The 19,161-nt window shown below is 46.8% G+C and overlaps 1 protein-coding gene across 1 annotated transcript in view; it reads left to right on the top strand.

The window, feature by feature from the left end:
- Positions 1 to 19,161, top strand: part of PCNT (pericentrin) — a 202,712-nt gene that overhangs the window by 176,002 nt on the left and 7,549 nt on the right. The window contains exons 47-51 of the mRNA XM_067548788.1: positions 1,835 to 2,109; positions 2,561 to 2,663; positions 12,676 to 12,849; positions 13,885 to 14,049; positions 18,849 to 19,087. Of these exons, the coding sequence (XP_067404889.1) occupies positions 1,835 to 2,109; positions 2,561 to 2,663; positions 12,676 to 12,849; positions 13,885 to 14,049; positions 18,849 to 19,087 (956 nt within the window). The remainder of the gene's footprint in view (positions 1 to 1,834; positions 2,110 to 2,560; positions 2,664 to 12,675; positions 12,850 to 13,884; positions 14,050 to 18,848; positions 19,088 to 19,161) is intronic.

The following is a 19,161-nucleotide window of genomic DNA, read 5'->3' as shown; positions in this document are numbered from 1 at the left end:
CAATTTTCCATCAGAAAATGCAGTTCTGTTGAAATCGAAATGCTTCGTTTTAAATTTCACCAAAAGTTTGTTTTGGAGAAAAAAGGGGAAAAGTTCCAACAGTGTCTCATTCCAACTTCTTCAAAATTTCATTTTGATTTTTCCTTTTGAAGCAACTTTATTTTGAATTTTTATTTTGTGTATTAATATATATATATATATTATAGAGTAAAATAAAATTTGAAATCAAAATGTAATGTTTTGATTTTGTTGAAATGAAACATTTTGATCTGAAATTATTTTGGGGGGAGAGGGAATTTTCTTTTGTGGAGAATTTTGAAATATTTGGGATTTGTTCCGAATCAGAATGAAAACAAATTTCAGAACCTCAAAATCCACAGTGAAGTGAAATTTCCATTCTCCACACAGCATTTTGTATTTCACTTTCGTGGTACATAGAAGTCTCTTACCTTGGTAGTAACTGAAAAGCCTGCCTTAGGGACAGGGCATTTCTCAGGGCATCTTTGGGCAGCCTGTACTGTTTGCGAATTGCTTTGTGTTTGGATAGTGTGTTGTCCATGTGGGCATAGGGTTCCTTGATGACACTGAGCAAATCTGGGCACGGGGGGAGAGGAGGGTAAGAAATCTTCCATCCTAGAGTGGAAAAGGCATTTAGTGTTGGCCACATTTCTCCTCTGCTGATAAATCCAGAGCCCTGGAGACTGTCAGTTTAAACAATAAAAGTCCTCTGTGCTGAATTGGCAAGAGTGAGTGTGCTCAGGGTCGTCCATTGTCCCTTACGTCTTCAGAGTGCTCTCCTTCATAGAGGGACATTTCTCTCCTTGGTTCCAGACTGTGATTGCTGTGTCCAGCAAGGCTGGGAAAGCAAGAGAGTGTGTGTGTTGGTGGGTTTTTTGTTTTTCTTTTCTTTTTGTGGGTTGGGGGGGCTAGGGAGTCCCTCGGTTGAAGTGAAGCAGTGACATGGGACTTGTCTTTGTGACCCTCCCTCCTTCTGGAAAATCTCTGAGGAGTTGGGAGTAGAAGTGCAGGCTATGCCTGCTCTTGATGGGGCTATTTCAGAGGTGTTTACCACAATAAGTTTTTCTCCTTTGTCCTCGTCAGAAGAAGGAGATGAAGGGACATGGAGTGGCTATAAGGGAGGGTCCTTGAGCAGGATTTCTGTGAAGCTACTGCTCATGAGGCTTCGTTTGCTTTGGTAGAGTGTGAAGGGAGTGTAGTGAATGTAGCACGATGCACTGGTCCTCATATTAGGTCATATGCATTGCCTGGAGTGCAGCTACAATGAACGGAGCCTGGTCTTGCTCCTGGGCAGTTTTTTAATAGGATAGGGCTCTGGGATGCAGGTCTTACGTATGGAGAAGTGACCCTGGAGCAGGAGGGGCAAAATATCCCAGCTTCTGCCTGGGAAAGCCCTGCACCACATTCTATGCACAACTTCCCTATCCTTGGGAAGGGTGGCAGTGATCATCAGAGAGCAGAACCTGCTGGCTCAGAGATATATGAGCAGGAGCTTTGAGGGGATGATTCCGATGCTAGAATCCTCTCTGGAAGAATCTCCCTTCTAACTATGGCAGAAGAGTAATTGAATGCTCAGGGAACTGAAGTAGAAATTAATATTTTAATTTTATTTTTTTAAATTTAAGTCAATTAGAAAAGTACCCTCCTTGTGGTATTCTCTGGCTATCTGGTCTCAAAAGCTTGTTCTGCATATTTCTGTCAGCAAGGATGTAAAGCTTAGGGAGAGCTGTGGTTGTTAGTCATATCTATGAGTATGGTGTTTACTGGTAGCCTGTACATGTAAATTACAAATGACTTCTTCTTCTTGTTCCAATAGCTTGAATTGGAGATGCAACACCAGAGGGATGAACACAGAATCAAGGAGCTCCAGCAGACACTAGCAGAATTAGAGGAACAAGAAAGAAATCTTGCCTCTCATAAAAGTCAGCGAGCACTTTCTTCATGTCCTGTAAAAAATTATAATACCAACTTGGCCTTAACAGCTGAGACTGACACATTGCACCTGCAGCAGCAGCAACTAGAGAAGATAAGACAACAATTGCTCTTTGCTGCTGTCCACCTAAATGAGTTCATATATAAAACTGTAGACAAGTGAGTAATAAGAATATTTAAATCATTTTACATTTTGAGCTATTGTTCTTTGAAGTAGCTTGTACTGGCCAGAGATGGAGTCAGACAGGCTACAGGACTAGCTGCATCACTGGTCTGATCAGTATGGCAATTCTTACATTTCTTAATGGGATTTCCCACTTCTCTAAGTTTGCACAATAGAGGCTAGAGTTGCAAAATGGTACAAAATATAGGCATCTGGCTAAATCCATTTATAGCACTATTTTGAATTTCCCCCTTAGAAGTCAAGAAACCTTGCTATTCTCACCCTACCACAATTAAATTGTGCCTGTAAACAAGTTCCAGAAGTAAAAAGCTCACACTAGTAAAAAGTTATAATTATATGTTGTAGTTTTTGGATAATTACATTATCATCTAAAATAGCAGCAAACAAAGCTACTTACTGAAAAAATTATAATTTTATATTTAACAGAACAGTTAATGATTGGTCTGCATCAAATGAGGAAGCTATAACATCTTTACTGCATACTTTAAAGGAGCTGAAATCGGAGTTACTGACCTCTTCTACCCCTCTGGTAAGGGAGACAACAAATACGTTTTATTTTAATATACTGCTATTTCTGCTTTTGGTTGCAATTTACATGTAGACTGCAACTTTGTACAACTTCCAGAGAAATCATCTCCTCTCTTCCCTTGGGTATTGGAGGGGGGAAGAGTTTAGTGCTTACTATCTTACCTTTGTTGTGTTGATCTGTGTTAATCTTAGACTGTATTGCAAAGACTGCTTCTGAAGTGCAAGCAATTTTTTTTTCCTATCTGTGATTTGTCAGAGGATGCCCAAAACTAGCACATGTTGCTTTCTGTTTTAGAGGCATCCAGAGACAGATTTACCTTTTTAGCAAACTTCTCAGTAGTTTTCCAAAGTCTAGGAATAGTCGAAGAACCAAGTTACCTAGTGCACAAGTGGGTACAAAAATGTGTGTCAAATTAAATATAGCTTTAAAATCTTCCAAAAACATTGCCCTGTCATTAAAGTCCTTTCCATAAATCACATTTTAATCCAGTTCCTTGTAAATGGAAAAAGAGATCCCCTAAACACAATCCGCCTAGCCTTTCTTAGATGCTTTAAAAAAAAAAAAAAAAAAAAAAAGCCTAATCTTGACTTTGTGACTGCAGCCTGCCTTTACCACCCTTTGTAAACTGAGCTGAGATTTCCCAAACACTTCAAACAAAGGCACACCTCCTCTCTCATTAATGAGCTTTTCGAAAGACACTGCTCCACAAGGTTTTTACTAAGATGGACCTTCACAGGGCCTATAACTTGGTCTGGATTAGAGAGGGAGATGAGTGAAAGACTGCTTTACACATGTAGTACGGACACTTTGAGTACCTGGTCGTGCCATTTGGTCTATGCAATACCCCAGCAACATTCCAGCACCTCATAAACGATATCTTCAGGGATGGTGTTAGACTGCTGTGTAGCTCTTTATCTGGATGATATCCTCATATTTTCTGACAGTCAGGCTTCTCATGATCCAGCATGTCTGCAGTGTCTTGGGAGGACTTCGCCATCATCATCTATATGCAAAGTCCAAGAAATGCGAGCTTGACCAAAATACAATAGAATTCCTTGGTTACATTATCTCCCCCAAAGAACTAACCATGAACCCACACAATGTGGTGGCCATCTCTGACGGGGCTGTACCAAAGGACACCTGCAGGGCTCTATGGTTCCTCGGCTTTGCCAGCTTCTGCTGTTCGTTCATTGAGGGATTTTTCCAGCCTAGCTGCTCCTCTGATTGTCCTGGAGTCTGGGTCACCTGGTTCTTGGAAGCCCAAACTGCCTCTGATCAGCTAAAATAAAAGTTCACCACAGCACCCATCTTGAGAGATCCAGATCCTGCTAAACCATTCATGGTGGAGGTCAACGCCTCCAGTTTCACCCTGGATGCACTACTGTCCCAATTGATGGGTCCTGTCTGTTGACTTCACCCATGTGCCTCAGACTAGCCCCAGCAGAGAGGAAGTATGATGATATATGGGATAAGGATCTCTTACTTATCAAGGCAGCATTTGTGGAATTGCACTCCCTATTAGAGAGGGACCAGGTTTCACGACTGAGTTCTCACGGATCACAAGAACCTGGTATATTTTTGAACACCCAGACACCTCAACCAGCAATAGACCTGCTGGTCCCTTTTCTTCAGCTGGTTTGATTTCATAGTCTCCTACCGCCCAGGAGCAAGAATTGGGAAGCTGATGCCTTGCCCCCTAAGACAGAGTACCTGGAACTGGGTGAGAAAACTCCCTCTACAATTCTGAAGGCATCCAACTTCATCAGTGGCAAAGCATACAACAGCTTAATGGAGTCAGTTCATATCTTGTTGCCCAACAGCCCCTTTGCTACTCAGATCCACCAGACTCTGGAGAATGTTGACACCCCACCAGTCCCCCGGTTCAGGTTCCAAGATGGCGGTCTTCTACCACAAGGACCATATCTATGGCTGCAAGTTCTGAAGTTATGTCATGACACAGCTCTTGCAGGACACTTTGGCCACCTCAATACCTGGAGCCTAATTACAAGGAGTTTCTGGTGACCAGGTTTTACACACTTCAATCAGGAGCTAAATAAGATCATGTGACCTGTGTGGCCAGGCCAAGAGCCCACACTCAAAACTGGTACAACAGGTTCTCCATCAGGTACACCAGGAACTGAAAGAGTACTCATTAGCAGCCAAGAAAGCATATAAACATCACTCTGACTGGCGCTACCAGGCTGCCCCTAACCTTGCTTTAGGAGACAGTCTGACTCTTCACCCACAATCTTAAATCTACTCATCACTCAGCCAAACTGGCCCACCAATATTTGGGCCCTTTCAAGATTGAGGCATGGGTCCAACCCAGTAACATTCAGATTGTAATTACCTGATTGCAATTTATCTTCTGTCTTCGAGTGATTGCTCATATCCATTCCAATATAGGTGTGTGCGAGCCCCGTGCACAGATCCCCGGAACTTTTTTCCCTTAGCAAGCTCCGTAGGGTCGGCTCAGGCGCCCCCTGGAGTGCCGCGCTCATGCTGCGGTACATAGGGTGCTGCCAACCCTGTGGGCCCTCAGTTCCTTCTTTCCGCCTGTGACGGTTGCTGGAATGTCTGCCTCTTGCATATCGCAAGTAGCCTCCCTTTGCATTCTAGTGTGTTTCTTTGTTTAGTTGATTGTTGATAGATTACACTGATAGTAGAGAAAGTATAGAGAGTAGATAGTGCCCTTAGGGGCTACAGTAGAGCCATGCCTGGCTCCACCGGCTTGAAAGCCTGCACCGTGTGTGCAAAAGTCTTCCCAGTGAGTGATTCTCACGATTGCTGCCTCCGATGCCTTGGAGAGCAGCATAGACGAGAAAAGTGTAAAATCTGCAAGGCCTTCAAGTCGCGGACCCAAAAAGAGTGGGATGCCCGGCTGAAGGCTATCCTGATGGAGTCCACACTCCGCTCGGACTCCAAGTCATCGCACTCGCCGGCGGCACCGAGCGCCTCCTCGGTGCAGAGCGCTGCACCAGCACCGAAGCCTGCGGTGCCGAAGAAAAAGAAGCGGCCCGAGGCCGCACACGTGGACTCCTCCCTGCGACCAGTACAGCAGGGAGTGACACAGGAGATGCCCCAGCCCTGTGCTGTGAAGGTTACTCCGGCACCAGCATCTCCTCGCAGGGAGCCTCCCCCAACTCCTGGGGGTGGGGGAGCGCCCCTGCAAGGGCTGTTGACGCCGGAGGCTTTCGTGACGCCACGCGCCCTCATGGGCCTGCCCATGCCTCCGTCCCCCCCTCGGCCAAGGGTTCTGGGACCGGCGTCTCGGGGTAAACCCGTGCTGGATGGCCCCGGTGGGTGGAGGAGACAGGAGTCTAGGTCTCCCACCAGACGGTCAAGGAGGGTCGAGAGTGCGGGCTCCCCTTCAGCTCCGAGTGAGTTGTCGAGCTCCTTGACACCGCGGCACCAAGGGCGGTTGAGAGGCAAACGCGCGAGGCCATGCTGCTGCAGTTCCACCTCGCGCAGGGGTCGCAGCTCCGGCACCTCGGTGCAGAGCCTCGGAGCGGTCCCCGGTGCATGGGTCTACGCATCTCGGGCGGTGTTGATCGAGATCCCCAACGTGGGCCACAGTGCCCATCATTGCATCAAGTGCTCCGGCACTGCCTGCTCTGGCACCGATCGTCTCGGCACCACAGAGTCGATCGCGTTCTCGGTCGGCTTTGCGTAGACATAGGCTTCATCATTCCCAATCCTGAGATGGGAAGCGTCGCCGCAAGAGGTCGAGATGCAGGAGGAGATCTACATCCAGCTCCTCCAGAAGCTCGTCCCCTTAATGGCACCGGAGACATCGGCACCGGCGCTCGTCGTCATCTCGGAGCCGTTCACCACCCCGGGGCCACAAACGTCGGTCTAGCGGCTCTGGATCCCAGGCACGCCAGCTAGACACACAACAGGCACTGATGCTGGCACCGGTGTGGCCCCAAGGCCCCTGGCAGTGGCCGTAGTGCGGGCAGTGGGGTACCCAGATGGGCCAGGGCACCACATCCATCCATTCCTCGGTGGCCCAGCCAGCACCCCCACCTCCAGGTCAACTGGACCAGGGTCACCCCTCGGATGAGGGTTCGGACCCTGAGGAAGGTCCCTCCACGGGGGCCCTCCTACAGTCCTCCTCCCCAGATGAGGCGGTGGCCAGGGACCGTAAGGCCCCCCTCTTTGACTTCCGGGCCCACCAAGACCTGCTGAAGCGGGTGATGGGCAATCTGAACATAGAACTTAAAAGAAATGTCAGAGGAGGAGGACCCCCTCTTTGGGACATCTGGGTCAGCAGGACCATCACATGTTGCCCTGCCGGTGCACGAGAGGGTCATGAAGCTTGCCAAGGCCCTCTGGCAGACCCCCTCCTCTGTGGCCCCCATCTCCAAGGCCGCAGAGAGAAAATACTATGTCCCTAAGGAAGGGTTTGCCTTCCTATACACCCACCCTGCCCCGAGGACACTGGTTGTGGATGCGGTCAACCAGCGCGGCCAGGGCAACACCCCTAAGGACAAGGACAGCAAAAAGCTGGACCTCTTTGTCCGTAAGGTGTACTCCACTCCGGCACTGCAGCTGCGCATCACTAACCACCAGGCATTCCTCGGAAGGTATAACCTCAACCTGTGGTCCTCGCTGCAGAGGTTCCAGTCGGTGTTGCCACCAGACCAGGCCGCGGACTTTGCCACTGTGACCCAAGAAGGAGCGGCAGTGGCAAACGCGGCATTGCAGTCAGCCAGTGATGCGGTGGATGCCGCCAGCAGGGTGATGGCTTCGGCCATCATCATGCGCCGCTGCTCCTGGCTGCAGTCCCAGCAAGCCATACAAGACCTCCTGTTTGATGGCGCTGGCCTCTTCTCAGATAAAACAGATGAGAAGCTCCATGCCCTGCAGGGCTCGCAAGCCACCCTAAGCTCCCTAGGGCTCTACACCCCGCAGGCTGCAAGACACCAATCTCAGCCTCAGGCCCAGAGGCAGCCGCCGCCTCCACCCAGGCCGGCCCCCAGACCCGCTCAACCCAGGAGGGGTCAGGATCATTATCGGGCACCCAACCACCGCGACCAACCCGGGGTCCTCGGCGGGGCCCCAGCAAGGCCCAAGCAAGGGCAATAACAGAAATAAAAGGTTTTGATGGTGCGCACGATGGTGGCACTCCTTCCTTTCCCCTGGATCTCTCCTGGCCCTTTGCCCACAGGCTCTGGCTGTACTATGCCGAGTGGGAAACCATCACCACGAACTCCTGGGTCCTCGGTATAGTCTTCAGGGGCTATGCCCTCCAGCTTACAGCCTTCCCCCCGGATTCTCCCCCTACCCTGTCCCTCTTCAGGGACCCCTCTCACGAGCAACTCCTCATACAGGAGGTCAACTCCCTCCTCCTGCTCAGAGCTGTGGAAGAGGTTCTGCCACAGGAAAGGGGAAGGGGATTTTACTCACGATACTTCCTCATCCCCAAGGCCAAGGGGGGCCTGAGGCCCATATTAGACCTCCGCCGTCTGAACAGGTTCATCTGAAGCATCAGGTTCCACATGGTTTCCCTAGCGTCCATCATTCCCGTTCTAGATCCAGGGGACTGGTATACTGCCCTCGACCTCAAAGATGCGTATTTCCATGTTACTATGCTCCCCGGTCACAGAAGGTTCCTCAGGTTCATGGTAGCTGACTGCCACTACCAGTTCTCGGCCCTGCCCTTTGGCCTCTCGTCAGCCCCCAGAGTCTTTTCAAAGTGTATGGCGGTGGTGGTGGCGGCCCATCTCCACCGCAAGGGGGTCCAGATCTTCCCATACCTGGACAACTGGCTGATCCGGGGCAGGTCCAGGACCCATGTGAGGAACAGCCTAGCACTCACCTGCGCGACATGCACCAGACTGGGGCTGATCATTAACGAGCAGAAGTCCACGCTCATCCCGGTGCAGCGCATAGAGTTCATAGGGGCTACCCTGGATGCCACCCAGGCCAGAGCCTTCCTCCCACGGCCTCGATTCGAGACCATGGCCACCATAATTGCTGATCTACACAGGTCCCCCATGACGACAGCCAGGCACTGCCTCCAGTTGTTGGGACATATGGTGGCATGTACATATGTGGTGAGGCTGGCTTGCCTCAAGCTCAGGCCTCTCCAAGGGTAGTTGGCCTCGGTGTATGTACCAGCGAGGCATTCGCTGAACAGGGTGGTCACGGTTCCCACCCAAGTACTGTCCTCCCTGGACTGGTGTACGAACCCGGGGGAGGTTCTGAGGGGTGTCCCCTTCAGAGACTTGGCTCCTTCAGTGACTCTGATAATGGACGCCTCAGATGTGGGACGGGGAGCCCACATCAGCAAAGACCTGAGCACCCAGGGGCTCTGGTCACCGGAAGAAAGGGCTCTACATATCAATGTCAGGGAGCTCAGAGCAGTCCACTTGGCCTGCAAGTCTTCCTCAGATTCCTGAGGGGCAGGATGGTTCAGGTTCTCACGGACAACACGGCGGCTATGTTCTATATGAACAGGCAGGGGGGAGTGCGCTCCTCGGCTCTTTGCCAGGAGGCTACTCGACTTTGGGACTTTGCTGTGAGGCACGACTTCCACATATCTGCCTCTCACCTCCTGGGGGTCAGGAATGACGAAGTGGACCACCTCAGCAGCTCGTTCTTACCCCGCTACGACTGGTCACTGCACCCGGAGGTGGTGACTTCAATTTTCCAACAGTGCGGGGTTCCCCAACTGGATCTGTTCGCGTCGTCCTGGAACAGGAAGTGACTGAGGTTCTGCTCGCTCCAGGTCGGGAGCCGGGCTCCCTCTCCGACGCGTTCCTTCTAGACTTCCTTCCTCACGCACACATTTCTACCCATTCCGCTCCTACTCAAGGTCCTCTTGAAGATCAAGAGGGACAGAGCAGACATAATACTGATTGCGCCAGCTTGGCCGCATCAGCACTGGTACAGCATGCTGCTCGACCTGTCCATCGACACGCCGCTCCCGAGGTGCTACGACCTGCTCTCCCAGGACCAGGGTCACCTGCTGCACCTGGACCTGGACTTCCTCCACCTGACGGCATGTAGACTCTGTGGCTGACGGAGGGAGAGAGAGCCTGCTCCGTACAGGCCCAGCAGGTTCTACTGGGCAGCAGAAAACCTTCCACTCAGGTGGTGTACCGGGCCAAGTGGAAGCGTTTTACCTGTTGGTGGCCATTACATCGGCTAGGAGGGTCTCCGAGATAAGAGCATTGACCTCGGAGCCCCCCTACACTGTCTTCTATAGAGATAAGGTCCACCTGAGACCTTGCCTGGCGTTCCTGCCTAAGGTGGTGTCTCAGTTTCACTATAACCAGGATATCTTCCTCCCCGTGTTCTTTCCTAATCCACACGGTTCGGAGGAGGAGCGGAGATGGCATTCGCTGGACGTCAGACGAGCCTTGGCCTTCTACATCGAGCGGACCAGGCCGTTCCGGAAGTAACGCAGCAGTTCGTGGCAGTGGCAGAGCGGATAAAAGGCTCACCCGTCTCCATCCAGCGCATCTCCACCTGGATCACCGCCTGTATTAAGACCTGCTATGAGTGGGCGAAGGTGCCACTTCCAGGAGCTGTGACAGCGCACTCAGCCAGAGGCCAGGCCTTATCCGCAGCCTTCCTGGAGTGAGTGCCCCTTTAGGACATCTGCGGAGCAGTGACCTGGTTGTCGGTCCACACCTTCAAGTCCCACTATGCCATCGTGCAGCAGGCGAGAGAGGATGCTGGCTTCGGCTGGGCCGTGCTGATAAGAGCAGCTCACCGTTGACTCCTACCCACCTCCAAGGTATGGCTATTTAATCACCTATACTGGAATGGATATGAGCAATCACTCGAAGAGAGAAAACAAGGTTACTTACCAGTAACTGTTGTTCTTCGAGATGTGTTGCTCATATCCATTCCCCATCCACCCTCCGTCCCCACTGTCGGAGTTGGCAGAAAGAAGGGACTGAGGGCCCGTGGGGTCAGCAGCACCCTACGTACCGCGGCATGAGCGCGGCACTCCAGGGGGTGCCTGAGCCAACCCTACAGGGCTTTCTAAGGGAAAAAAGTTCCAGGAATCTGTGCACAGGGCATGCACACACCTATATTGGAATGGATATGAGCAACACATCTCGAAGAACAACAGTTACTGGTAAGTAACCTTGTTTTTCCTGAAGATCCATCCCTCATTTCATGTCTGTCTTCTGAAGCTGTACACAGAGAACCCCTTCCCACATTGCTCCAGCCCTCCCCTGCCCCCTGTAACAGCAAAACCCTTGACTCCCGACATGTCCGAGGGCAACTCCAATACTTGGCATTGGGTTTACAGCCCAGATGAGCTGTCCTTGGAACAAGTAGATTTCATCCATGTCCTGGATCTATTGTGGAAATTTCACAGAGATCACCTTGAGAAACCAGGCCTGGAGGCACCTAGAGGGTACCCTCAGCTAGGGAAAATACTGTCGGGGTAAAGCCCTGAACTGTGCCTGCTCAGTATTTCTGATGCCCTAATAAGCCAGCCCTGCTTCTGCCTTTCCTGACTTCTAGTAATCCAGTTTCAACTTGGCTCTGACTCCTGACTCCAACTCTGCCTCTCTCCTTGGGTCTGGCATTTGGACTCCAACCACTAGGCCTGACCACCTCTGACCCAGTTTGCTGACACCAATCCTGTTTGGAACATTTGACACTTTCACAACATAAACTATACAAAAGTTGTCTTGGGTGTAATATAGATTGTCTGTCTGGTTTCACATGTGAGCTCTGTTTATATGGAGTTAGGAAGTTGTTTTCCCCCAGATCAGATTAGCGGTGCCTTGAGGGTTTTTAACCTTCCTTTGCAGCATGGAGTGTGGGTCATTTGCTATGATTATCTGGTATATCTCACTTAATCATTTCCCTGCTATTGCAGGGGCTTCAGGCACTGCTGCACCTCTGTCCCTCTTATTCTCAGCATAATTGTCTAGTCTCCTGTGGGCTGTAATACTTTGGTCTCATTTCAGTTGTTGGGTTTAGGGTGTGGGTGCTGGATTGTGTTGCTGGCTTATGTTATACAGGAGGTCGGACTAGATCAGGGGTGTCAAACTCATTTGCTATGGCGGGCCAGATTTTGAATTAAACGTACTTCAAGTGGGCCATACATACCATAAATCAAAATACTAGGCACAGCCATTTTTATGTAGTATTATATTTTATTTGCTAGATATCAGCGATATAAAAACTGCAGTAAATTCACTTCTACAACTACTGCTAGTTTACGATTAAAAGAATCGATCAATGATTAAGAATTATAGTGCTGCACGATGCCCCAAGACCAGCGCACTGTCCCTCTCCCGCCTTCTGGAGCACTGCATCTCGTGCACCCAGCGCTCCACGCACTGCCGCTGGAGTACACAGATCTCGTGGCAGCATGCGACGCCGCGACATCTCGCGGCGTTGTACCCTCTGCCGCCAGGGGCTGGACCAAAAAGGTTGGCGGGCCATATGCAGCCCATGGGCCGGATGTTTGACACCCCTGGACTAGATGATCTGGTGGTCCCTTCTGGCCTTAAAACTCTCTGACTCAGTGCAATGTAACACTGTTTAAAGAAACAACAAAATTCTACTAGAACAAATGTATTGTTTATAAGCTCTTTCTAATTCATTTTAATACTTTATAATGACTATAAAAGAAAAGGCAGCAAAGCTATTTTTTATTTTAAGTGCTTGAAAAATAGAGCTAGTGGAAAAAATGTGAAAAAACTTGGAATATTTTTGTCATTTTTTGTGAGATTTTTCACAATAAATACATCTGACAAACTCTATAGCTGGTCAAAACCCTCCAAAAAGTTCTCTCACATTGTTTCTTTTTTCAAATTTTGTCCTGTCAAATTGTCAAAAAATTGATAGTTGAAAGATTTCTACCAGCTCTAAAGTTTTTTTAGTGTTTTTCTAAAGGAGAGGAGCGTTTTATGCTTTGCCGCCTTCCACTGTAAAGTTTAAAAATGAAAACTACTGAAATCTGGTTTATTGATTGGTGACGTTATAAATGTTGTTAGAACTCAAGATTGTTTTTCCCCAATATTTTAAAAAGAAACCACTGCAAGGTTCTGGTTCTCTGGTAGACCTATTGTTGAAAGAAAATGGAGAACTTACCAAGTCTGTAACAACACTGACAGAGGAGAAATTAGAATTAAGAACAATGATTTCTCAACTTGAGAAGAATTTTAAGCAGCAGCAACATCACAGGGGAATTGGTAACAGACAGGTATATATTCATTTTTATTTGACTTATATTTTCTCTTTGTTATCACAGAGCTATATACATGGCAGGAGATTGAAGGCAATTACCTGCGGACCTGATGCTAATTAAATACCAGTATACTAGAAGCACATGGACTAGTACACATTTGCTATTTACCTGATATGCTATGCCCTTCATTGTTTGAAGTGTGATGGTATATACTGGTATATTAATTGAGTACTGAGAAATAATGCCATGCACCCTGATAAAGCTCAGATTGGTACAAACAGCTCATCTGACAAGTAACATAGGTCACTGCCAGCGTATCACCTTTGTGCCCTATTCTGTGCCGTGCTTCCTTGATGAACATAGGTCAAATCCTTGGAACTGGAGTCTAAGTACCCGAGTGATTTCCCCATCTTTTGTTGCCGTAACCTGCTGTGATAGTTGCATTCCATTGGACCCCATGAAAGTGTTAACCAGTAGAGGGACACTTGTGAGCACAGAAGACTGATCTTTCATTGGAGCTGGACCTGAAACAGGGACCTCATTCCCACAAGAGATGAGACTGACCATGGGAATAAGTGCTTTCAGAATTAAGTGCAAAACCCACTTTTCCAAGTTCAATTTTTAATTAGTAATTTTTATGTATGTACATAGCATACAAAAAGTATAAACAAATCAAATTATTTCTCCTACAGACTGTGAAGCAAGACAAAGAGAGATGATTATTTCTATTTTTAAATATTTTGGAGCTACTCTGGTATTAAGGTGAATGGGAGCCATATAAACTAATAAGACTAAGATTTTCAGGCAAGGAGTGTCTAATTTTCTTTACTTGTTAACATGGACTGAAGTTCTACTTTAAATACCCATCCTATGTGGATAACATCTTGTTGCTGCTGGAAATTTCCAGTCTTGTTGTTCTGGCATTCTAGTGTTTGCATAAAGTCAAGTTACTATTAAATTTGACTTAAAAGATGTAACTTTTACATTCGTATGGAAATAGTGAACCTTGATGGTTATTTTATATCCTTTCTTTGAATTTCATTTTTTTAGATCCAATCTTCGGATGATGCTCACTCCATCCATGGATCAGAAAGGGCTTCCTGGCAGCAAGAAAAAACTATTTTGCAGAATGCTTTGAAACAGGCAGAATCTGAGCTGGCTAAAGCTACTGCTGAAATTGAAAACAAGCCAATTATGGAAACTTCCAACCAAAAGGTAAAATGAATTATGCAAAATACGATGAAAAATGCAGTCTGGAGAGCGGTCAGGTGGTGAGACCCAACACCACGGGATGTCTCTTGACCCTTGTGCTGCAGTTTACCCATATTTTCATATATCTACAGTACAGATTTGTTGTGAAATAATTTTATTTGGAATAATTTTGTTCGGAAACAATTGTAATATTCTCCTCAAAAAGGTGATGTGAGACACTCATTTTTACTACTATTCATGTCTCAGAATTAACATAACATTTCTACAAGATCAAATGATATTTCTTACAAATCATAGAATCATAGAATATTAGACTTCGAAGGGACCTCAGGAGGTCATCTAGTCTAACCCCCGTTCAAAGCAGGACTAACCTCAGCTAAATCATCCCAGCCAAGGCTTTGTCAAGCCACAGCTTAAAAACCTCAAAAGATGGAGATTCCACCACCTCCCTAGGTAACCCATTCCAGTGCTTTACCATCCTCCCTAGTGAAAAACTTTTTCCTAATATCCAACCTAGACCTCCCCCACTGCAACTTGAGACCATTGCTCCTTGTTCTGTCATCTACTACTATTGAAAACAGCCTAGCTCCATTCTCCCTGGAACCCTCTTTCGAGTAGTTAAAGGCTGTTATCAAATCCCTCCTCATTCTTCTCTTTTGCAGACTAAACAAGCCTAGTTCCCTCAGCCTCTCCTCATAAGTCTTGTGCTCCAACCCCCAAATCATTTTTGTTGCCCTCTGTTGGACTCTCCCCAGCTTGTCCACATTCTTTTTGTAGTGGGGGGCCCAAAACTGGACACGATACTCTAAATGCAGCCTCACCAATGCCAAATAGAGGGGAATAATCACTTCCCTTGATCTGCTGGCAATGCTCCTACTAATGCAGCCCAGTATGCTATTAACCTTCTTGGCAACCAGGGCACACTGCTGACTCATATCCAGCTTCTTATCCACTGTAACTCCCAGGTCCTTTTCTGCAGAACTGCTACCTAGCCTGTCAGTCCCCAGTCTGTAGCTGTGCATGGAATTCTTCTGTCCTAAGTGAAGGACTCTGCACTTGTCCTTGTTGAATCTCATCAGATTTCTTTTGGCCCAATCCTCCAATTTGTCTAGGTCACTCTATATCCTATCCCTACCTTTCAGGGTATCTACCACTCCCCGAGCTTAGTGTCATCTGCAAACTTGCTGAGGGTGCAATCTACCCCATCCTCCAGATCATTAATGAAGATGTTGAACAAAACCAGCCACAGGACTGACCCTTGGGGCACTCTGCTTGTGACTGGCTGCCAGCTAGACATGGAGCAGTTGATCACTACCCATTGAGCCTGATGATCTAGCCAGCTCTCTATCCATTCATCCAACCCATACTTCTTTAACTTGCTGATAAGAATACTGTCGGAGACTGTATCAAAAGCTTTGCTAAAGTCAAGGTATATCTTGTCCACCACTTTCCCCACATCCACAGAGCCAGTCACCTCTTCATAGAAGGCAGTCAAGTTGGTCAGGCATGACTTGCAGTTGGTGAATCCATGTTGACTGTTCCTGATCACCTTCCTCTCTTTCAAGTGCCTTAAAATGGATTCCTTGAGGACCTGCTCCATGATTTTTCCAGGAATTGAGGTGAGGCTGACCGGTCTTTAGTTCCCTGGATCCTCTTTCTTCCCTTTCTTGAAGATAGGCACTATTTTTGCCTTTTTCCAGTCCTCGGGGACCTCCCCCAGTTGCCACGAGCTTTCAAAGATAATAGCCAATGGCTCTGAAATCACATCAGCCAACTCCCTCAGCACCCTCGGATGCATTGCATCTGGCCCCATGGACTTGTGTATGTCCAATCTTTCTAGGTAGTCCTGAACCTGTTCCTTCAGCACGGAGGGATGTTCACCTCCTCCCCATTCTGTGCTGCCCAGTGCAATAGTCTGGGATCTGACCTTGTCTGTGAAGACAGAGGCAAAAAAGGCATTGAGTATCTCCACTTTCTCCACATCCTCTGACACTAGGTTGCCTCCCCCATTCCGTAAGGGGCCCACACTTTCCCTAATCTTCCTCTTGTTGGTAACATACCTGTAGAAACCCTTCTTGTTCCCTTTCTCATCCCTTGCTAGCTGCAACTCCAACTGTGCTTTGGCCTTCCTGATTTCATTCCTGCATGTTCAAGCAGTATTTTTATAATTCTCCCTAGTCATCTGGCCAAACTTCCATTTCTTGTAAGCTTCTTTTTTGTGTTTAAGCTCACCAAAGACTTCTTTGGTTAAGCCATGCTGAGCGCCTAGCATATTTGCTATTCTTTCTGCACATCGGGATGGTTTGTTCCTGCGCCCTCAATAAGGTTTCTTTAAAATACAGCCAGCTGTCTTGGATTCCTCTCCCCCTCATATTAGCCTCCTGGGGGATCCTGCCCATCAGCTCCCTGAGGGATTCAAAGTCTGCTTTTCTGAAGTCCATGGTCCATATCCTGCTGTTCTCCTTTCTTCCTTTTGTCAGGATCCTGAACTCTACCATCTTGTGGTCACTGCTGCCTAAGTTGCCACCCACTTCTACTTTCCCTACCAAATCTTCCCTGTTTGTGAGCAGCAGGTCAAGAGGAGCACGACCCCTGGTTGGTTGCTCTAGCACTTGCACCAGGAAGTTGTAACTAACACTCTCCAAAAACTTCCTGGATGGTCTGTGCTCTGCTGTATTGCTCTTCCAGCAGGTTTCAGGGTGATTGAAGGCCCCCATGAAAAGCAGGTCCTGTGAACTGGAAACTTTCCCTAGTTGACTGAAGAAAGCATCATCTACCTTGTCCTCCTGGTCTGGTGGTCTATAACAGACACCCACCATGACATCACCTTTATTGTTCTTGCTTCTAAGCTTAACCCAAATGTTTGGGTTGGATGCGTATTGTAATTTTTTTCAGGAAAAACATATTGAAACTGACTTTGAAAGATGGATAACAACATAAGAATGGCCATTCTGGGTCCTTCTAGCACAGTATCTTGTCTTCCGACAGTGGCCAGGCTAGATACTTCAGAGGGAATGAACAGAACATGGCAATTACTGTTTCTGGCAGTCAGAGGTTTAGGGAGATCTAGAGCATCAGATTGTGTCCCTGATCATCTTGGCTAATAGCTATTGCACTTAGCTAATTCTTTTTTGAACCCAGTTATACCTTTGGCCTTCACAACATCCCCTGGCAACAAGTTCCACAGCTTAAATGCACACTGTGTGAAGAACTTCCTTTTGTTTGGTGTAAACCTGCTGCCTATTAATTTCATTGGGTGACCCTTGGTTCTTGTGTTGAGAGAGAGTAAATAACACTACTTTATTCATAGTCTCCACATCATTTCTGATTTTATAGAAAATTTATCACAACCCCCTTTAGTCATCTCTTTTATAAGATGCACAGTCCCAATCTTTTTTATCTGTTTGCATGTGGAATCTGTTCCATATCCCTACTTACTTTTGTTGCCCTTCTCTCTACTTTTTTCCAGTTCTAATATATCTCTTTTGAGATGGGGAGATCAGAATTGCTCACAGTATTTAAGGTGTGGACATACCTTGAATATACAAGCGTGTTTGGAAGTATCTATTTTATTTATACAAATCCCATGATTTCTTGTTTAAATTAGGTTTAATGGGACAAATGTGGTTCTACAGGATCATAAGCGAAAGCTTATGCCTACTGAAATTAAATTTGTTAGTCTTTGAAGTGCTACAGAACTCACGTTGTTTTATTAAATATAGAGTTATTTTGCTGCTATATAAACTGTAATTATTGTTTACTCTTTTGGAAACTTACAAGTTTTCAGTGTTTAGGAAAATCTTTGCAGTCACCTTTAAAAAGATTATTGTTAGATAACATGTAGCTCATAGAACCATTGAAAAATACTCTTCCGCATATGTCTTCTATCAGAAAAGTTTCTCTTGTTGCCATGACATTTAATATGCAAATTCCTCAGTAATTCTCAGTCTCTTTCTCTTTGGGCTAAAAGCAGTCTGAGAAAGATACAAGCCTGATTGTCACAAAAATTATCAACTCTCCAGGAATATTATGTATTCAGTGCAAAGTTTCCTTTGAACTTCAGTAGCAGCTAAAAAACCCTTTTGTGACAATTTTATCATGCTCAGATTGGATTGCACATTGGATTCAATGTCATTCTTATTAATATTAACTAGTTAACACAAATCCTGCTTTAGAACTTAAACAGTGAAACCATTTTCCCAGAGTCAGGTGTGAATGCGGTATTCAGAAGCTCAGAAATGTTAAGACAATTGGACTGTCTAAAATTGAATGCCTGTAAAGTTAGTTACATAAGGCCTTGTCTATGCTAAGAAATTGCTGCTGCTTTAGCTGCCCCCATATCAGCAATGTTGGATCTTAGTGTAGATGTGTTTCTGGCAGCTGTTCTTAGAACCTTACTTGACGGGTCAAGTCACCCTGCAAAAATTTGTTGGTGTGGACAAGGCCTCAGAGACAGGTAGAAATATAGTAGACTTGTTACAGAACTTCACCTAAGGCTTCCGTGCTGCCAATATCACAAACACTGCTAATTTTCAGCTAAATGGTCCATATCAGGAGGCGCTTTAGTAATGCAAATTCTAATTGGAAGTTTCATTTTCAAAACTATTAAACAATTTGTTCATCGTTTTAGAAGCAGTTCTTACTATATGGCCTTCCACACAATTTTCCAAAACAGCTTTAGCTAACGTTTTCAAGCCACGGACAACAGACTGCAGGAGAAATTGTGGGAGTAAACAGGTCTGAATTTGCAATGAGTTTATGGGCTTCCTTAATTAAATTTCAATGGTTTGGGTTTTTTTCAGCTGCAGAAATTATACAGAAAGTATCTGCGAGCAGAGAGTTTTAGAAAGGCTCTCGTTTATCAGAAGAAATACCTTCTTCTGCTTCTGGGTGGATTCCAGGATTGTGAGCAAGCAACATTGTCTCTAATAGCTCGGATGGGAGTCTATCCTTCGCCTGCAGACCTGCAGGTCTCTGAATCGCGTTCCCGTCCTTTTACCAAGTTCAGATCTGCAGTGAGAGTGGTCATTGCAGTATCAAGGTAAGAACAAACATATGAAATAATCTTCTTTTGTTTTCCTTAAAAATGTTACAAATGATCAGCATTCACAATAC

Source organism: Emydura macquarii, unplaced genomic scaffold (genome assembly GCF_026122565.2).
Source record: "Emydura macquarii macquarii isolate MOO-44397 ecotype Brisbane River unplaced genomic scaffold, CSIRO-AGI_Emac_v2 contig_1253, whole genome shotgun sequence".
In the NCBI taxonomy this organism is placed as follows: Eukaryota; Metazoa; Chordata; order Testudines; family Chelidae; genus Emydura; species Emydura macquarii.
The sequence above is the reverse complement of the archived record's forward strand: the minus strand, read 5'-3'. Positions and strand labels throughout refer to the sequence as shown.